The sequence below is a fragment of the Cyclopterus lumpus genome, chromosome 18, assembly GCF_009769545.1.
Source record: "Cyclopterus lumpus isolate fCycLum1 chromosome 18, fCycLum1.pri, whole genome shotgun sequence".
NCBI lineage: Eukaryota > Metazoa > Chordata > Actinopteri > Perciformes > Cyclopteridae > Cyclopterus > Cyclopterus lumpus.
The window spans coordinates 2,441,700-2,461,290 of NC_046983.1; the positions used below are offsets into that span (position 1 = coordinate 2,441,700).

Sequence of the window (19,591 nt, forward strand, 5' to 3'; positions counted from 1 at the left end):
TTTCAGCTATTTTATCTCTGCAGTTGTTTTTTGCATGTCTTTACAGATCTGTTGTGTCTCTGTAGTCGTTTTATGTTTCCTGGTTGGTTGAGTGACATTTGGGTGGTGAAGGCCAGAAGGGCCTCTGACATTTGGGGGCCGTGGTCCGGTGTCCACTCGGCCTGCTAAGTAGCTTCAAATGCTCCCCCATCGAGGTCTCACTGGCTCACACACGGAGAAGCCTAAAATGTAACATAAAACCCAATACATTTTTAATATTTATTTGTATTTACCACAAAATATACATGTCTACACTCTGGCTTCATTATTTATATGCTGACACGTTTATTATGACACCGATCTGGGTGCCATGAAGTCTCACATAACCCTTCCAGGGTCTCAGGTCTTTATTGAGAGAAGAGGCACATGAGCGATCAGCGGCGTCTAACATCGAATAAAAATTAATAAATTGTTGTTTGAGAAACCTGAATGTCACTGACTGTCTGATTGATGTGAACACATTGAAAAAAAAGGATGATAAATATGTTGTCGCTATAAAATGATTCGATCCCTGCAGGCGATTTGATGAATTGAGCCGTCGTTTGTCATTAAACACAATGAAAAAGCATAATTTATCACATTACTAATTATGATCTTAAGAAAGTGCAGACGTTTGCAGGTTTTGTCACCATTCACTTTTTTAATTGGATGCTTTTTTAATGTGATTTCTTATTTTATTGCATTCATTAAATAAGCTGCTGACTGTTGTTGTTTGCTGGTGCTTATGTTGTTCTTGGTCACATTGATATGTTGATATGTGTGCGTGTAATTCATAATCCTGTATATCATATCACTTCTTGTATGCTTGTACAGTGCAAAGTGAATGTAATCGCCCAATTAAACTGCAATAAAAACTGATACACAAATATGACTGAAACATAAAAGGAATTTACTTTTATTTATTTTTAATGTTCTATAATTTGTAAATATTCTCTATGTGTGTTTCCTGGTATTTTTAACTGCCTTTTTACATGCAAAGTGTTTAAAATATATATTTGTTCCTTTGATCTGTGTGATTTTAAAATATATAATTGTTTCATTAATCTGTGTTATTTTTTTTTATGTTATATTTATTTTGTCGCATCTTTTTTATTTTTTTACTTTTAATAAAGTTTATGGAAAATATACAATTGGAAATATAAAACTCAACTACCAGATGAAGGTTTTCGGGGGCTTCATATAATAATAAATGCTGTTTTATTTTTATTTTATCACAAATAAAGTGAGTAAAGTGAATTTCTGACAACATCCGGCTCACCTCCAACCGCTCTTCATGGTTTACGTGACCGACTCTTCACCTGCAGCCGGCCTGCCAGGAGAGAGAGAGCGATAACAAAGGCGGCGCATGTGTGAGCGTCCGGGTCTGGGAGGCCCCCCCCCTTCAGGTTTCAGGAAGGGAGCAACACACCTGAACGCAGCACCTGTCGCTGCGTGATTCACCGCAGAGTGCACGACGGGAAGGACACGCAGAGGGTTGCTTCACGTCAGAGGAACAACACGACATGCAGGGTGAGTCCTGCTCTCTCTCACATGGTTCTCTGGTTCTCTGGGCGACTCTTCTTTTGGACTCGAGGCCACGATGTGTTTGCTTGTTTGTTTTTTGTTTGTTTTTCTGCCTGTGAGAGAAGCTCAGTGTTTGTTTAGCTCTCCTCTTGACTCCACGTCCTGAAATGAAGCCGATGTGTTCACATTTGACCAACACTGGTGTAATATCCAGTCCCTTTTTGGACCCTTTAAACCGGGTTAAACGCGGTGGTTTTGGGTGTGTGCACCTCCAGTGGGGAGTTGTGTGTTTTCTTTCAAACCCGAAGCGGCAGAAGGTCCTGACTTTCTGCATTCCTCACATAGTTTTCTCACCTTTCTGGAAGCGCTGACGCTGTCGGAGCCACTTCCTGCTCCCTCTCTTCTTTATGACCTCATTTCAAGTGCCAAAGGGACTGTGGCCGATTGTGGCTGACCTTTGACCCTGTAGTGGGACACAAACACCACTATCCTCAGCCCTTTCTGTCTCTCTTTTACTTTAATCCCATCAGCTGTTTGTGCGTTTAAAAAGGATGTAAGACCCATACCCTGAGCCTCCTTGGTCTTCCTTCCAGGCACGAGCTCCCCGGGAGGCCGCGCCCTCTCCGAGGACCAGTTCTCCTGCTCCATCTGCCTGGAGGTGTTTGTAGAGCCCATCTCCACGCCCTGCGGCCACAGCTTCTGCAAGGCCTGCCTGCAGGGCTACTGGAACCACAGCAAGAAGTTCCTCTGCCCCATGTGCAAGAAGAGCTACTCCAAGAGGCCCGAGATGAGCGTCAACAGGGTCCTGGCGGAGATATCCTCCCAGTTCCAGGGGCTGTTGCTGGCTGAAGGGGCTGGAGGAGCCGCGGGAGCCTCGCGGGGGTCCACGTTGAACCTCAGCTCAGACGCGAGCCACGGGAGCCCCCAGGGGTCCGACAACGGGGATTTCGCCCGGGCCGGGGAGGTCCCCTGCGACGCCTGCATCGGGAGGAAGGTGAAGGCCCTCAAGTCTTGCGTGAACTGCCCCGGGTCGCTCTGCGAGGTCCACCTGAGACACCACCGGAAGGTCAGTGGGTCTCCTCTTTATGGATTATTGCAAGACGCATTTCTTTTATTGTGAAAATGGTTCTACTTGATAACTATCATGTGAACTTTAGACCTCAAAGATAAATAAAACACTTGTTTAGCAAATTACTGTGAGAGACTAATGTCTTTTCAAAAAGGGGGATTTCATAGTCGTATGAAATATGTTATCATGAGATGTTTTAGCCACATGTCACACCTAGAAACAAAACACACCTGTCTGGAACATTCCACTTTAGTTACCGCCACATATCTCAACATATTAGGTCATATTTGGTTGAGCCAGAAGGTCCACGCATACACTTACGATCATAAAAAGAAAAGGTTATAAAAGGGTGGACATCACAGCTGCTCCTCGGCATATTCTGTGTTCATATGTTTAAAGTATTAAAGTGTTATAGATACAAGCTGAAAATGAGCAAAACAATTGTGATTGAGATGTGCTTTTATTTCTCCTCCTCCTCTTCTTCCTCCTTCCTCCTTCCTCCTCCTCCTCTTCCTCCTTCCTCCTCCCAGGTGAAGTCCCTGATGTCCCACCGTCTGATCGAACCCACTTTCCACCTGGAGGAGAAGATCTGCAAGAAGCACGAGCGCCTCCTGGAGGTCTACTGCCGCTCGGACCACGCCGCCATCTGCGCGGCGTGCGCCGAGTCCACGCACAAGTCCCACGACATCGTGTCCATTGACCACGAGTGGAAGAAGAAGATGGTGAGAGCGTCGGTATTATTGTAGTTTCATAAAGCCTTTTATCATATCATATCATTCAAGTCTTATTTTGACATCATTGTGACATCATACAGAATTTATTGGTTGCACCTTTTGATTGATTGGGCCCGATGTGAACGCTTTGGATTCTACATCCTGTTTGCCATCATGTGATTTTTTTTATTTTTATTGATCCACGCTCCTGATCTCCTCCACAGAGTATCCTGAGCAAGAAGAAGTCGGAGGTCAAACACTTGATCAAGGAGAGAGCCAAGAAACTGGAGGACATCAAACAATCCATCAAGGTCATCAAGGTGAGTCGGCCAAAGGCCAGAAGATAGAAGAAGAAGAAGAAGACACACGTGCACATTTAGGTGCACGTGTGTCTTCTTCTTCATGTTATTGGAGACAAAACTCGACTTCCTGCTTCTTGAAACAGACATTTCACCCGTTTGATCAAATCCACGTGGGGCTGTTTTTGGGGGGATTTTAAAGGATAAAACCTCTCGACGTGCATCAAAACCACAACTAAATTCTGTTATTGATCCATTAAGATGATTATGAGTCAGTACTTTGTGCCATTTTAAACCCAAAGTACTGTGTCTTTAAGGCTGCTGTTGCTTTCCTTCGTGTTAAATATTAGCTCAGCCTGCTCTCCTGTGACGCTTTGTTTGCTCTCGAAAGCACACAAAACGTGAGCGGGGCGTTGCTCGAGGGCACCTCGGCAGGACGCGGATCTCGCACCGGCACGCGGCGGCTCTGCCGGAGAAGCTGCAACAGGTTTTACGAGGCCCCTCAGACGGGCCTCGTAAGACCTGTTGCAGCTTCTCCGGTACACGGTGGCTCTGCCGGAGAAGCTGCAACAGGTCTTACGAGGCCCCTCAGACGGACCTCGTAAGACCTGTTGCAGCTTCTCCGGTACACGGTGGCTCTGCCGGAGAAGCTGCAACAGGTCTTACGAGGTCCTCGTCAGACCGGTGCGACCGGCTTTCACCTCTAACCCCCCCACCACCATCACCACCACCACTACGCCCTGTCTGCGCCTACAGACTCGGGACTATAAACCCCTCCCTCCAGCAAATGTGGAGGCTTACGCATGCTTCTGTTTCTGCGATATAAAACAAGGGAATTAAAAAAATTCCCCGTAATTATCATTGAGGTCTCGGTTTCCTGCTCGGTGAGATTTGTATCTACTTGTAAAAAAATGTAAATACAATGAGGATTGAGTTACCAGAGGGTTGGATATCATGTGTGTGTGTGTGTGTGTGTTTACTGTACAAACACAGAGAGATAAAAGACAAAAAATGTGAGATTTGAGTCATAAATGTGATTAGGCGAACACAAGCTTGATATTAATGAAGAAAAGAAACCTCTTCTTATGCTTCAATTACAGTTTTGCGTTAATAAATAAACATTGAAAACCCATGCAGGGAAAGTTCCAGATAGAAGAGTCGTAACCGGTCGTACGAGCGTGACTTAACGAGTCGTGACGTCAACTGTGGCTAATTGGTTGGACTCTTAATCGGTTTTAATGTTGTTGTTTTTTATCGTAAGCCTAACCCCTGTTACGGATATGGAAACTATGTTAAGGCGAGGCGAGTTTATTTACATCACACCGAGGCTATAAAAAGACATTTTAGATGAGTGACGGCGACAACAATACGTCGATAACTGCGTCTCTCGCCGTGCAGGCCGGTGCTCAGAAGGAGCTGGAGGAGAGCTGGCAGGTGTACGCCGAGCTGCAGCGCCTGGTGGAGCAGAGCCAGGCGGAGCTGGTGGAGCTGATCGCCGCCAGGCAGCGGGAGGCCGAGCGGCACGCCCAGGAGCTGGCCCGGGGGTTAGAGAACGAGCTCGGCCAGCTGAGGAGGAGAAGCCACGAGCTGGAGGCCTTCGCCCACACGCCGGACAAGGTGGTCTTCCTGCAGGTAGCGCGGAGCTCCCAGCTCCAGATATGGGCACAGCGTATGAATATGGATACATCACCGCAAATGATGACGCAAGATGATTTTTAAATGTCTGAATGATACCAGCTGTATGTTAAGTGATCAATATTTTAAATCAAGACCACGACCCAAGTGTAATTTTAAAAATGCATGCCGGCATATTAAGTATTACTTAATTATTCAGTCTTCCAGCGTGCAGCCTACATACACAACACACTTAATATGCATTGAGGACAGCACGGGAGCTAATTAGTTAAAACTCCTACTCAGGCTTAGTGGAGCAGAGTGCTGCATATTCCACATTAATAGATTTTATACTCGTATTAATAAGGTTAAAAACCGGGCTGGAACATGTATATGAGTTCATCATTATTCAATCCACGTAATCTCCACACTGCCACTTATCCAGCGGTCCTGGTTGCTAGGCGACGGGTAACGCAACATCAAAAGCCCTCTGCCAGCTGTTATGGAAGAACCCCCCCCCCCCGGTGCATATTTTTACCCTGCACTGTTTATGGAGATGAAATGTTGATTTTAATTATTTTTTTTCCCCGCTCATGAAAGACGTCTTTGAAGTTTTCCCAGAGAGGAAGCAGAGGCACACACACACACACACACACACACACACACACACACACACACACACACACACACACACACACACACACACACACACACACACACACACACACACACACACACACACACACACACACACACAGAGACACACAGAGACACAGAGAGAGAGAGAGAGAGAGAGAGAAACTCTTCTGATATGAACTTTGAATCACAGACATAAATCTGCACTCTATTCCAGATTGTTTACCTCGTAGAAATCATATTTAGACCCCCCGAGGCCTTGTTCCATCCTACTTGACCTCGCGCTCCCGTTCTCCCCCGTCAGAACCTGTCGACGCTGTCGCCCTCACCCGAGCCCACCGATTGGTCGGCGGTGAGCGTCAACACCGACCTCTACCTGGGCGCCGTCCGCTCCTCCGTCAGCGGCCTGGTGGAGAAGCTCCAGGAAGAGATCAAGAGACTGTACGGCAAAGGTGAGGGTGGCAAAGCAATATGATGGGGCTGGACAAAATAACAGAAACACCGGTGTGTGTGTGTGTGTGTGTGTGTGTGTGTGTGTGTGTGTGTGTGTGTGTGTGTGTGTGTGTGTGTGTGTGTGTGTGTGTGTGTGTGTGTGTGTGTGTGTGTGTGTGTGTGTGTGTGTGTGTGTGTGTGTGTGTGTGTGTGTGTGTGTGTGTGTGTGTGTGTGTGTGTGTGTGTGTGTGTGTGTGTGTGTGTGTGTGTGTGTGTGTGTGTGTGTGTGTGTGTGTGTGTGTGTGTGTGTGTGTGTGTGTGTGTGTGTGTGTGTGTGTGTGTGTGTGTGTGTGTGTGTGTGTGCGCGCGTGCGTCCGTCCCCGACTGTACGCCTTCAAAACAAGAGCAATGCGCCGCCTTCTGGTGCCTCAAAGCAGAATCCACATGTAGGTCACAGTACAAGCACCTTGAAATAGACAAGTGACTCACACACACACACACACGTTCAAGATGGCCGGACACAGATGGAGATGGTGTTGATGACTGACAGCAGCACATGTCTGGAGCTCCTGGATGAGATCTACATGTTTACCTCACACACGTGCCATGCTGACTTGGTCTCTCTCTCCTTCTCCGTCTCTCTCTCTCTCTCTCTCAGAGCTCCGGAGGATCCAGAACTATTCAAGTGAGTGAGACTTTTACATTTGAGTGACTCTTTGAGTGATATTTTTTACTGAAGAAGAAAGCAGAAGTTCTCCCAATAGTCCACACGAGGGCGCCACTTCTTCGCAGCGTACTCATTGTACTCAGTTGTAGTACTGTAGTACAGTCTTGAGGGTACTTGAGTGTTTATCAATTCATGCTACGTAGTACCTCATCATCAGGTCATCAATTACCACCTCAGGTGTATTCTAGAGCTATAGTTACCATGTCTAAATACACCTCATTAATTAATAAAACATATTCTTTGGGCCTGTTACCATCCAATAATGAGAACTTATACTCATTTACATAACGAGCCTCTTGCTCTGTCCAGGCGAGGTGATCTTGGACCCCGCCACGGCCCAGAGGAACCTGGTCGTGTCCGACGACGGCCGCCAGGTGAGGTACGAAGAGCGCAAGGCCGTCCACTCGGAGGGCCCGAAGCGCTTCAGCCCCGCCCTCTTCGTCCTGGGCCGAGAGGGCCTGGGCTCCGGGCGCCACTACTGGGAGGTGGACCTGGGGCGCAAGACGGCCTGGACGCTGGGCGTGGCCAGCGCCTCGGCCCGCCGCAAGGGCGAGATCAAGCTGAGCCCCGAGGGCGGGTACTGGTGCCTGTGGCTGAAGAACGCCGAGGTGAAGGCGCTGGCGGCGCTGCGCCTCCCTCTGCCGCTGCCGACCCAGCCCAACAAAGTGGGCGTCTTCCTGGACTACGAAGGAGGCCAGGTCTCCTTCTACGACGTGAAGGCGCGTCTGCACCTCTACACCTTCTCGGATGCCTTCAGCGAGAGCCTGTACCCGATCTTCAGCCCGTGCCTCCAGCAGGACGGGAAGAACTCTTCGCCGCTGGTTATATCCCCTGTGAAGCACACCTGAGGCCGACGGCGGGGCGGCGGACGATCGACCTTTTTGACACCTGATAGAGGATTGTGTCCTCTATCCGTTCTTAAAATAGGATTATCTTTTTTTTACCTTCTCAAAGCTCGTCGTTTTGCATATTGATACTAACCACTAAAACTCATTATATTATGGCCATGTGGTTGCATTTACTTATGTAGAACCAGGCTCAATACAGATCCTTTTTAAAGAGCAGCAGGAGGATCAAAGGAAACCCATCAAATCTGCTGTAACATGGATGGTTATTGGAAATATTGGTAATTTGGTTTGCTTAAAAAGTAGCCAATAGTTCAGCCATACTGTGCTTTCTTATCTCAAAGTGTATATGAAATAAGAGATGAATCCTGACGTCTTCCTCCTCCCGTGTTCAGCTGTTAAGAGTTGAGTTTATGAGTAATAATCTACTTCTGACACTTTCCTTACTGTGTACGTGTTTTTGTTATAAAGCTTTGGAGACTTTACAGATCAAAGAAAGGAAGTTAAATAGATGTACATTTACCGTACATACAGTATAAACTATTGTTTTATTGAGCATTTTTATGATCCAGGATTGTTCTGTATTTATATATGAAATGTTTTTTCTTTTGTACTATAAATCTGAACTTATTCATTAAAGATTATTAGTCAAGTATTTAACTTTTTTGACTTGTGTTTGAGGGATTCGTCTTTTTTAGCTTGTTTCTACCTGAAAGGTTTAAAGGTCACTTTAACTGCGGCCAGGGGGGCGTGTACTTCTGGTGACGTGGCGCCGGGGGGGAGGGGCCAACTTTTAACTTCATGTCACACGTTTCATGTCACAAAGGAGGTCTTCTGCCTTCGAGTCGGACTAATCAACATGTTTATGTTGACATGCTAGGCTACGATAACGTAGCACTTTTTAATGCACTTTTTCCTCAATTAAACAAACTAATCAATCCATTAAATATTTGAAATAATAAGAATAATGGTGGTATAAATACATACAGAGCATATTATTTAAAAATCACTAATTCAAGCCATAAAAGATCAACACTGCTGGTAATGTAAAGGGTTAAAGCCAGTCCTGTGAGGGCCAGGGGGTATCAATCTGTATCTGGGGTTAAAGGAGGGGGAGGGAGGGGGTATATTTTGGGTCTTGTGTGTGTGTGTGTGTGTGTGTGCCGGTGGTTACAGCTCATATGTCAGTGCTCAGCATCGAGGCAGCTGCTCTCTGGTGAGTGTCCCCACGTCTCGGCTCTTCCGTCGTCTCGTCGTCCTCTCCTGAGTTTTCATAATCTCGACCATCACGTCTGCTTCTCGGTCCACCGGCGGGTCTCTCAGGGGAGTGTTGTTTGTATTTATTTTATGTATCCCAGCTTGGCAGTTTACAAAAAAAACAACAACAAAAAAGGCTTGAATTGAGCCCCGAGTTTGTATTCTTTGAGGCTTCATGTCTGGTATTTATGGAAAGATGTTAATCCTTTAATAATTTGACTATTCAAGGCCTCAAGGGGAGAGCCGCTCGTGTTAAAAGTCAGACTCAGTGACACGCTGCCTTTAAAAGAATCAAACAAAACGCGGTATATTTAGCTCGAGTTCAAATGTCTTCTTTGAAAAGACCCGGGATGTTTTATGGCGACGCAAACAATCAATTGTGATGGCCAATATTATGAAGTTTTTATCACCAAATAAATTGGAAGTCGGCCGATGTAAATATTTGTAGCGAATGCCAAAACTTTTGAGTTTTAAAACGGTGTTGCTATTACACAGAGTTTCCACCAGAGGGCAGTGACCGGTTCATTCAACTCTAGTAAATATCTAATCAAAGGTGTTTAATTATGGCATGTGTCTATATCAAAAATTAAATATCAATTTAATTTAATTTATATTATTTAGAGCACTTGTAATTCATAAAAAAAAGTGCAAAAGATGGAGAGAGTAATTATCATGCGAAATAGGGCAGATTAAATGCAACGCCCTTAAATTCGTAAACACAAATATGAACAACACTCACCGGAGAACTCTCTCTCTCTCTCTCATTTATTAATTCAAATGAAAATATATTGTCACTACTATTGTCACGCTTTGCATGAAAATGACCCAGATTGAAGTCACGCCATCTTAACCCCGGCGACCTCCACATCACAGCAGGTTCGACGCCCCGCTCAGACCCCCCCCCCCCCGCCCCCCCCTCCCTCCCCGGGTTGCTTGCGCTGAAAAAAATGACGCTGCCTCTCCGCCGTGCAGGAATGGCCTCCACCGGGAACCTCTCCGAAGAGCAGGTGCACTGCTCCATCTGTCTGGACGTGTTCACCAACCCCGTGTCCATCCCCTGCGGACACAACTTCTGCCAGTGCTGCATCCTGGGATACTGGAAAACCAGCCCGCTGTACCAGTGCCCCATGTGCAAGAAGACCTTCTGCAAGAGGCCCGACATCAGCATCAACACGGTGCTGAGGGAGATAGCCGAGCAGTTCAAGGAGATCCGGGTCAGGAGCGAGGAGGAGGAGGAGGAGGAGGACGGTGAGAGGAAGTGGACGATGGAGAGGAGGAAAAAGGAGGACGAGGAGTGGCTTTTGGAGAAAGATCAGAAGAAGCATCTTCTGGAGGAGCTGAAGCAGAAGCAAGAGGAGGAGGAGAGGAGGAGGAGAGAGAAAAGGCCTCCGGCGGAGGAGTTACCGCCTCTGATCCCCCCCGGGTCGGCCCCCAAAGCCTCTCCTCCTCCAACGCCGCGAGCCGCGGCCCGGGAGCCGCCTCCCCCACCTTCACCTCAACTCGCCGCGTCTTCATCTCCCCAAACCTCGCCGCCGCCTCCCTCCTGGGAGGAGGTCCTGTGTGACGTCTGCCTGGGGGGCGACGGCAGGCCGAAGGCGGTGAAGTCCTGCCTGGTGTGCCTCACCTCGTACTGCGAGGAGCACCTGAGGTCGCACGCCGCCAGGTTCACCAAGCACAAGCTGATAGAGCCCGTGGCCAACATGGAGGAGCGCATGTGTCCCAAGCACGAGCGGCTGCTGGAGCTGTTCTGCAAGAAGGACCAGACGTGCGTGTGCGTGCTGTGCACGGAGACGGACCACCGGGCGCACTACACCGTGCCCGTGGAGAGGGAGTGGATGGAGAAGAAGGTGAGACGGGTCAACAACAACAACAATATAAGTCGTCGTCAACGAGACACTCAGCGTTATCATATTTAATAACAAGTGGTTTTAAATGATGTTTTAAACAATATATGGCCACATTTTTTTAAAAATTGACCGCCAAATCCAACAATCGATCATCCATTAATGGATCTGCGAGGTGTGGGCGGAGCCTCAGTCCTCTGCAGCTCCTGTACATTCTAAGCCCGCCCCCTTTTTTTTTAGCGGCCCAATCAAATGGATTCATTTCAATCCCTCTGATAACTTTGACCCTGAAGGCGCTCTAGCTTGTATTTGAAATACAGCGATTAAAAAAAAAGAAGAAGATTTTAAATGCAGAAACCCAGATATTCAACCGGATTACGAGAAGGGTCTCACTTGGTCATGTGTTGCATCACAGTACAGTCACATTGTTTAGTTTACAGCTCAAAATGTGCGGTAAATTATTGATTTTCTAGTAATTTGCCCTTCAGACGTCATCTATAAACCGTTGGTTCAATGACACGCGGCTTCTTTTATTACGTTTTAATCTGAGGGAGATTATCGTTCATATCAGAAAAGCGCCCCTGGCCTTCGTGACTCTTAAACCAGGATTCATGTGGTGCAGGCGCAGCTGAAGAGGACGGAGATAGACGTCCAGCAGATGATCCGGGACCGAGTGAAAAAGGTGGAGGAGATCAAACACTCGGTGGAGCAAAACAAAGTGAGACACATTATGGAAAAGAAACGTAGACGCACTCATACGGTTCACGGTTCACGGTGTTCAACGCGGTGTCTTCACGCAGGCCAGCGCTCACAGGGAGGTGGAGGAGAGCACGCGGGTGGTGTCGGAGCTGGTGCGCTCCATCCAGAAGACTCAGGCCCAGCTGGTTTTGGCCCTGGAGGAGAAGCAGCGGCAGACGGAGCGCTGGGCCGAGGGCCTCGTGGCCGAGCTGGAGCGCGAGGTCGCGGCGCTGAAGACGAGGAACGCCGACTTGGAGAACGTGGCTCGGACCGACCACATCCACTTCCTGAAGGTCCAGAGAAATATTGTAGTTTAAAAAAATATATTTTATTCTAGCTTTTCACTTTTCAAAAAAAAAAAAAAAGTTTTTATTATGAAATCCAAAAGGAAACAAATTAAATTCATTTTTGGAAAAATTATCTTTCTTTCTTTTAATCATTTTATTTTAAGTTTGTACAAGTTACACATTAACCTCAAACTAGACAATAAAAAATAAAATAAAAAACAGATTGGAAATTATCTAAAAAATATCTTAAACTGTATGAGATGTTAAAATCTTGTTGTTTAAAGTGATTGAAGAGGATCTGGTGTCAACTAGCTTCATTCCTTCCATGTCTCCGTAGAGATTCCCGGCCCTTTGCACTCCCCCATCTGTCAAAGACTGGTCTGAGACCAGCGTTCCCACTGACGTATGTGTCGGCATGATCAGGAGGTCCATGTCCAAACTGGACGCCACGCTTCACGAGATGATCGGCAAACTGGCCGAAAGCGGTATGATTCCCTTTTTTAACGTTCCAACATTTGATTTTAAAATGAAATTATTTTAAAATTTAAAATTTAAAATAATTTTGTCTATTTTTTTGTTTCTTTGACAGAGATCAAGAAGATTCTGAAATATACAGGTACACTTCTTTTGTGTGTGTGTGTGTGTGTGTGTGTGTGCATTTGTTTTGATGCTTGAAGCTCTTCTAAATCCCTCACGGTGTCTCGTGTGGTCAGTGGACGTCACTCTGGACCCGGACTCGGCCAACCCCTGGTTGCAGCTTTCCCAGGACCGGCACCAGGTGAGACACCTGGGCGCGTGGCAGGACCTCCCGGACCGCCCCGAGCGCTTCGACACGGTGGTCATCGTCCTGGGACGCGACGGCTTCGCCTCGGGGAGACACTACTGGGAGGTCCAGGTCGGGGACAAGGACGACTGGTACATGGGCGTGGCCAATTCCAGCGTCAACAGAAAGGGGCGGATCTCCGTGAGCACCGCGCAGGGCTACTGGGCTCTGGCCATGAAGAAAGGCCAGGGCTACCGGGCGTCCACGTCCCCGCCCGTGCTCCTCCCCCTCGACCCCAAGCCCAAGCGAGTGGGCGTGTACGTGGACTACGAGGAGGGGCAAGTGTCCTTCTACGACGTGAAGGCCCTCACCCACATCTACACCTTCAAGGACACGTTCACGGAGAAGATCTTGCCCTTTTTCTACCTGTACTGCTGCGACAAGGCCTCCGACACCATCGTGATCTGCCCGGTGAATGAGAAAAGTCCCATCAAGCAAAGCTAAGGACGAGTTTGACGGTGTGAAGAGCACAAAAGGAGAAGAAAAAACACTTGTGAAAGTGAACATTTTATTTAGCTGTAGACAAACAATCCAGTATTTTAACGTTTTATGTATATTTATTATCTGTATAGTGTAGCTCAACATATATATTAGCGGTACAGTTATGTATTTAGATCAGCTCGTGGAAGTCTTTATGCTAAGCTAACCGTATTTACCACGCGGACGTGAACTGATCCTCTGAACTAATGACATTTTAAAAACCATCAGAAAGAAATTAGTGGCTTCTATATTTCTGGTTTTCACGACTGCATGTTGACATTTAGTTACGTGTGATTAACGCCGGAGAGAAGTGTGTTCGCGATTCGGAAAAACAATAAACGGTCACTCAAACATTTCCAAATTGTCACTTTTTCAGGCTTCGTGGACTTTTTGAAAAAGGTTTTAATTTCACTAAGATGATGTCACTTGGCCACTCCCACTCGTCTCGTGGCGATCGATCGAGGGAATATGTGGTCCGTGTGTTTGAAAAGTAATCCAATCATTTATTGAAAGAGTATGTTTACATGCGCAAAATCATGTTTGCCCTTATTCCGAAGAAAAAAAAAGAAATCCTCTGAAGCTGATAACATGGCGAATGATATACACTAATATTAGCTTTGCAATATTAGCTTTGCAATATTAGCTTTGCAATATTAGCGCATATCGGTGTGTTCCTCCTTCCGAACAGATATTTGGTCTTTTCTTCTGGACATGCATCTCTATTATTGTGTTTCGACTTCTGCCAGAACAGGATGAAACATAACGGAGGGATCACACAGTTAATTAACTTTGCTTGCCGATTGAATTCCCTTATTTTTGATTGGTCAGAGTCGGTCACCTTTGACCCCCGCCACGGCAGGTTGCTTCCTCGCGGTGTCTGAATTGGAGAAGCTGTTCCTCTACTTCTATCTGTACAGAAATCAGAGCCTTCTGGTTATTAGATCCATGCAAGATTACTCATCTTATCGCCCGCTCATCCGCTTCCTCCAACAAGCTAAAGAGCAACGGAACAGTTTGAAGGTGAGAAGTCACAACCCTTCCAAACCCCACCACGTCGAGTAATACGATAAAACATCGGAAAAGAAGGACGAGATTATTATCATTTTTTAAAATGCTCATCCTTTTTATTCTTACCAATTTAGCAACTGTCTGGCAAGATTTGTCTGGTTTTAAGAAGAAGAAGAAGACAAAGAGGCATCTAGCTTTATAGATGGACCGTAACTCTTCTTTGTGGGTACCTAAAGACCACTCAAGGTGGCCTGAGGGCTAGGAGGTAGGAGGTAGGAGGTAGGAGGTAGGGTTCAAAGGGCCCATAGATGGGAGAGATCCGGGTTATTTTATCTGAACTTTTAACTCTTTGTGTGCCACTGAGCAGGTCTCATGTTTCTCTTTTCACATCCTTGGGTAATCCACATTATGCCATGATGGCTGTGTCCTCCAGTAGTTTATTCATTGGTTAGTCCTTGCATAAGTCGGATGATGTTGTCAGGTGAAGGTATAAATCAACTACAGCTTAACCGATTTTACAATGCAAGTTGTCTCTTATTATTTTAATATTCTGTGAACATATAATGTCTTCCTTCATTTGAATAGAGCTGAAATAAGGTATTTGCCGTGTTATTACTAAAATAAACACATTCAGTGGTTTTGGTCGCACCTTTTTTGGCTGATTTGTTATGAGGAAACGTCTCCTGTGCGTAATCATGTGTGCGTGAGTTTATGAGCATGCAGGAAATGACGGAGTCCAACAGGGCCACCCTCTTTTCCCAGCAGCGATAGGTGTGTCTGAACCTATGCACAGGAGGAACCGGCCGAGAAGAGTGCAACGCAACACCGTTAGCGCCTCTGGGAAGTTAAGCTGGCAGCTGGGAGTTGAGGTACGTGAGTTTGATATTTCAATTTAAACGTTCCGGTATTTCAAAGTTGTTTTTTTCCACAAATGGATGTGACAAGCTGCCAATCAATGCACAATATTTTGTTTATAGGTCGTGTAAATTATCAGTGAGTTCGTTTCACTTTAGAAAACATTATAAATCCACAACCAGAGATATGTTTGTACTGGAAATGCTTTTACTGTACGTAGCAGTCAACTAATTTACTCTTGAATTAAACCGTTTACCAGCATCTCGACTCCGATTGGCCAAAAGGTGCTCAATAGTTTTGACGTCGTATCCTCACCCCTCTTCTCAATGGATGTCATTTACACTCCGGATAGCTGGAAATGTATTAATTTCAGATGTTGAAGGAGTATTTTCCAAACCAACAATGGAGAAACGGGACTCACGCTGTGTATCGGGGCCACGAAATGAAACACAAGAAAGAAATAAATAAAGCCGATTTTATTTTTCTCCATATTCACAGATTTCTTTGTAGATCTATTTCTGTATAACCTACGCTTCCTCACTTCCTTTGTTGTTTATAACCTCTGTCAGCAGATCCAAAATGTTTGAGTGTGTGTGTGTGTGTGTGTGTATTGAGGTCAACTAATCAGCATCGTCTGTCTCACAACTCTGATTTCTTGTTAGTTCCTCACACACCAGAAATGCAACTCAACATGTTTATTGTCCAAATCGGGAGTCTGGGAGGAAAACTGGAGCAAAGCCATGCTGACACAGGGAGAAACCCACTATCTCTCCATGCACACTGACTATTCCAAATATGACAATGTATTGAATTGTATTTGGGACATGAGGACATGTGGGATATGATGATATTATTCAGGTTTTAGGAGCATTCTTTTAGACATTCTTCCAGCGCATTGGTAATTTGGGTTTTTACCTCAGTTTGCGACCCACGGTCTCTTGCCTGTGTACAGCATGCCACCTGCTGCACGAGTTATAAGCATGTGAGTAAATGATTAATTTGTTTATGTGCTTTGACAATGCACCATAAACCGAGTACCATATAGTCCCATTAGATTGGACAGAAGGCGGACAATCTCGACGGCCGATATCCCCAAAACTGGGCAACTAACACCAGAGCTATCTAGACGGATACATAGCACTACAGAGGCCCCTTGGAAATGTAATCAAAAACATGAAGCAACAAACAATAGATGTAAAGCAATTGGAGACAAGTGATACAAAGACCACTGGTCATCTGTTATGGGATCCTGCCAGCAAAGCCAAATGAATCAAGAAGTACTGTGATTAAAATGTGTGTTTGTTTTCTGTACCTATTTAAAAGAGCCAATGGAATACACGATCCTCGATGCATGCTGATGCCACGCCAAAATCCGACCGGTACGTGCACACACGAGTAAAGACCCTAATGTCCGAGCCTCCGAAGTGCTGCATCTGCCTGGACGAGTTCACCAGCCCTGCTCTCCTGCCCTGTGGACACTGCTTCTGCCTGGGATGTATCGGCGAATATTGGAGGATCCACGGGGCCTGTCAGTGCCCACTCTGCAAGGCCATTTTCCCCACGAGGCCGCCGCTCATAACGGCCCAAACGCCACATGCTGGTGCCCCGACCGAGGAGGCGGCCGTGCCTTTAAAAGCTGGGGAGGTTCCCTGTGATCTCTGCCCAACGAAGCGTAGGGCGGTCAAGTCCTGCCTGGTGTGCCTGGCCTCCTACTGCGCCACTCATCTGGAGCCACACTACCGGAGAGAAGCTCTTGGGCGCCATCTCCTGATCAGTGTGGGGAAGAACCTGGAGGACTCCGTGTGTAGGCTGCATGGGAGGCAGTTGAACAAGTTCTGCAGGAGCGACCAAACGTGCATCTGTGCCATGTGCGCCCAGTCCGAACACAGGGGCCATCACATTATCTCTGTCAGCAGGGAGGCTACAAAGAAGAAGGTAAAGTCTCGAATAAAACCACTACACCTGTAAACAATAGAGTTAAGTTAATGTTGGGGAACACTGGGAGCATTTGCATGTTGCTATTCAAATTTCATATTGTGTCTGCCCAAACGTTGGACATGTGCAACTCATTTCAAGTTGCATGGTGAAGTAATGCATCAGATTGATCAGAGTCTATGTACCTTTTGAAGAAATAATAATACGATGCTCTTACGTCTGGTATGACCACGATTCCATATAGCTAAACAGTAATTTAGCATTGCTCGTAAATGTCTCTCCAGCAAACCCGTCTCGTACAATATCCCAGACAATATCCCAGTCCTAAAGTGCACTCTTAATTATTTTTAAAGGGAAACAAAACAAAAAAATACAAATCTCCTTTAGGCAGCAATAATAATTGGTTAGGTTACGGCAAAAATATACACAGGACCCGAACCGCAGTGTCCTGGGTAAAGCCTGTGTTTTTGTCCCCACCCCCCACCCTAACCTCATCCCTATGCTGACTTCCACGCCCTCCTTTTGAAGCCTATTTGTGATACGTCACAAGGAAACAACCAAACCGGTTTCACACTTGAGTTGTAATTCTCAATGCCCATTTTGCTGTACGTGAACATTATTAGCAGACCAGAATACTTCAAAATGTATCTGCTTGCATATTTGTTTACTTTCTCATGTTTATGAGGGTGCTCAAAAAGTCTCGTCATGTCATGTTGTGTTTGACCACAAGTGGCAGAGAAAACAAAAAGGATGTTGAGTGTAAGCAGATTTTCTATGACGTAAGTTACAACTTTTAGGGAACGCTATAGGGCTTGACTAGGAGAAACAATAGAACAAAACACTGGCATGACTATTATTTATAAAAAGATTCTAACTTGATCACATATTTATACTAAGATACCACAGTTAGAATGACAATCATCATGATGTCACATAATTGTGAACACAAATAATCTTTGAGAGCACAAAGACTCCGGAAAAGGAGTAACGTTAATAATGTGCATTAGTGGTGCATGAATTCATACAGAAGGAAATATAGAAAGGTGGGCGTTAGCAGGGCCATAGCAGGAGGCAGGGCCCAGGAGGCAGGGCCCAGGAGGCAGGACCTAGGGGGCAGGACCGGCTCCAGACACAACCCCGATCCATAGAAACCTGTGAGCTGAGAAAGCACAAAGAAACAGGGAAGAAGTAGAGTTAGTAATGTGCATTTAAAGGGACATGAATTCACACAGAAGGAGGTAGAGAAGAGGAGAGAGGAGTGTTTAACAACAGGAAGTTGCAGGTCATCCAGGTTTTGCTTGAAGTTTAGCGAACTGGTTGGTTTCGTCTGGCTTGATCGATAGATATAGTTGAGTATCATCTGCATAACAACGAATCCGCTGCCAAAGGAATATGAGCCCAAATGGACCTCAGTAAGATGGGGGGGTGTTCAGGATTGTTTAGATATTGACAGATCAATACAACAACGACATTGAACATTGGCTTTAAATGTCACCTGCCACGTCGGTTCTGCTGACGTCATTGTTGTTGTTGTTTTTTTTCTCCCCCCTACAGGTTAAACTGAAATGGAGAAGGATGAAACTTCAGCAAGCCATTCAAGAGAGACTGAGTAAAGTTGAGAAAATCAAGCTCTCCGTAAATCCAAAAGAGTCAAGGGCTCAAAACAAAGAGCTCATCGGACAACTGGAGGAAGAAATCTCGGAGCTGCAGAGCCGAAGCGCTGAGCTGGAGCAGCTCTCGCAGACTGAAGACGACCTCCACTTCCTACAGGTCAGCGTCATGATCAAAAGTCAACTCATCATAAACTATTCAATATTCAATAAAGAAATATCTGTGACCTTAAACGCTGCACTTACTGTAGTCTCTCTCTTTTCTCTCCAGACATTTACAGCTTGGACGGACACCTTCAAATGACACCTTCAAGATATATTTGTGGGAGAATAAACAAATATCTCACCAATATATACCGATAGACTTCCTGGTGGAGGTAATAGTTTGGGACATAACCTCCCGAAAATGGCAAATTGGCCTTTTTACGCATCTTTTTTTGTGGGGAATAAACAAACAGAATTACCTTCGACCAGAGACAAGCTCTCTGTTCCCACTGTTTCCAGTATTTATGTTAAACTAAGCTAACTGGCTGCTGTTTTATATCTATTAGACTGATATGTATCTTCTCATCCAACTCTCTGCCAGAAAGCAAATACCTTTTAATTCAACAGATTTATTCTCTGTTGAGCTGTTTAGCATAGTTGTTTGATATGCAATTAAAATGATGATTTGAGCAGATTTAAAGAAACAGTAAACCTCAGGAACTACAATAATTGCTTAAATCCAATATTAATATAAACTCTAACTTATTGAGAATATATTGTATGGATGTAACTTATGCCTGTGTGGATGATGTGATTTACTTTCCGGACAATGTGAGCTTATTTACGTGTAAATGTATTTTTGTTTTTATCCTTTTTTTTAAAAATGTATAGA

At 45.6% G+C, this 19,591-nt stretch overlaps 3 protein-coding genes across 4 annotated transcripts; all 3 read left to right on the plus strand.

Annotated features, from left to right (window-relative positions):
• Positions 1–1,442: 1,442 nt before the first annotated feature.
• On the plus strand, positions 1,443–8,524 carry btr12 (bloodthirsty-related gene family, member 12). 2 transcript variants are annotated; one of them, XM_034556829.1, is made up of 8 exons: positions 1,443–1,548; positions 2,136–2,608; positions 3,142–3,333; positions 3,549–3,644; positions 5,022–5,255; positions 6,178–6,325; positions 6,964–6,990; positions 7,342–8,524. In XM_034556829.1, the coding sequence occupies exons 1-8, from the start codon at positions 1,542–1,544 to the stop codon at positions 7,878–7,880; spliced, it is 1,716 nt and encodes a 571-aa protein (XP_034412720.1). In that variant the 5' UTR covers positions 1,443–1,541; the 3' UTR covers positions 7,881–8,524. The 2 variants fall into 2 exon arrangements, with proteins under 2 accessions (XP_034412720.1, XP_034412721.1); XM_034556830.1 differs by having other exon boundaries at positions 5,022–5,240.
• A 1,557-nt stretch (positions 8,525–10,081) lies between these two features.
• On the plus strand, positions 10,082–13,270 carry si:dkey-46i9.6 (E3 ubiquitin-protein ligase TRIM7). Its single transcript, XM_034556819.1, has 6 exons — positions 10,082–10,981; positions 11,601–11,696; positions 11,779–12,009; positions 12,341–12,488; positions 12,593–12,619; positions 12,717–13,270. The coding sequence occupies exons 1-6, from the start codon at positions 10,082–10,084 to the stop codon at positions 13,268–13,270; spliced, it is 1,956 nt and encodes a 651-aa protein (XP_034412710.1).
• A 3,243-nt stretch (positions 13,271–16,513) lies between these two features.
• Positions 16,514–19,165, plus strand: LOC117747568 (E3 ubiquitin-protein ligase TRIM47-like). The gene is made up of 3 exons (XM_034556919.1): positions 16,514–17,104; positions 18,659–18,874; positions 18,986–19,165. The coding sequence occupies exons 1-3, from the start codon at positions 16,517–16,519 to the stop codon at positions 19,016–19,018; spliced, it is 837 nt and encodes a 278-aa protein (XP_034412810.1). The 5' UTR covers positions 16,514–16,516; the 3' UTR covers positions 19,019–19,165.
• Positions 19,166–19,591: the final 426 nt, after the last annotated feature.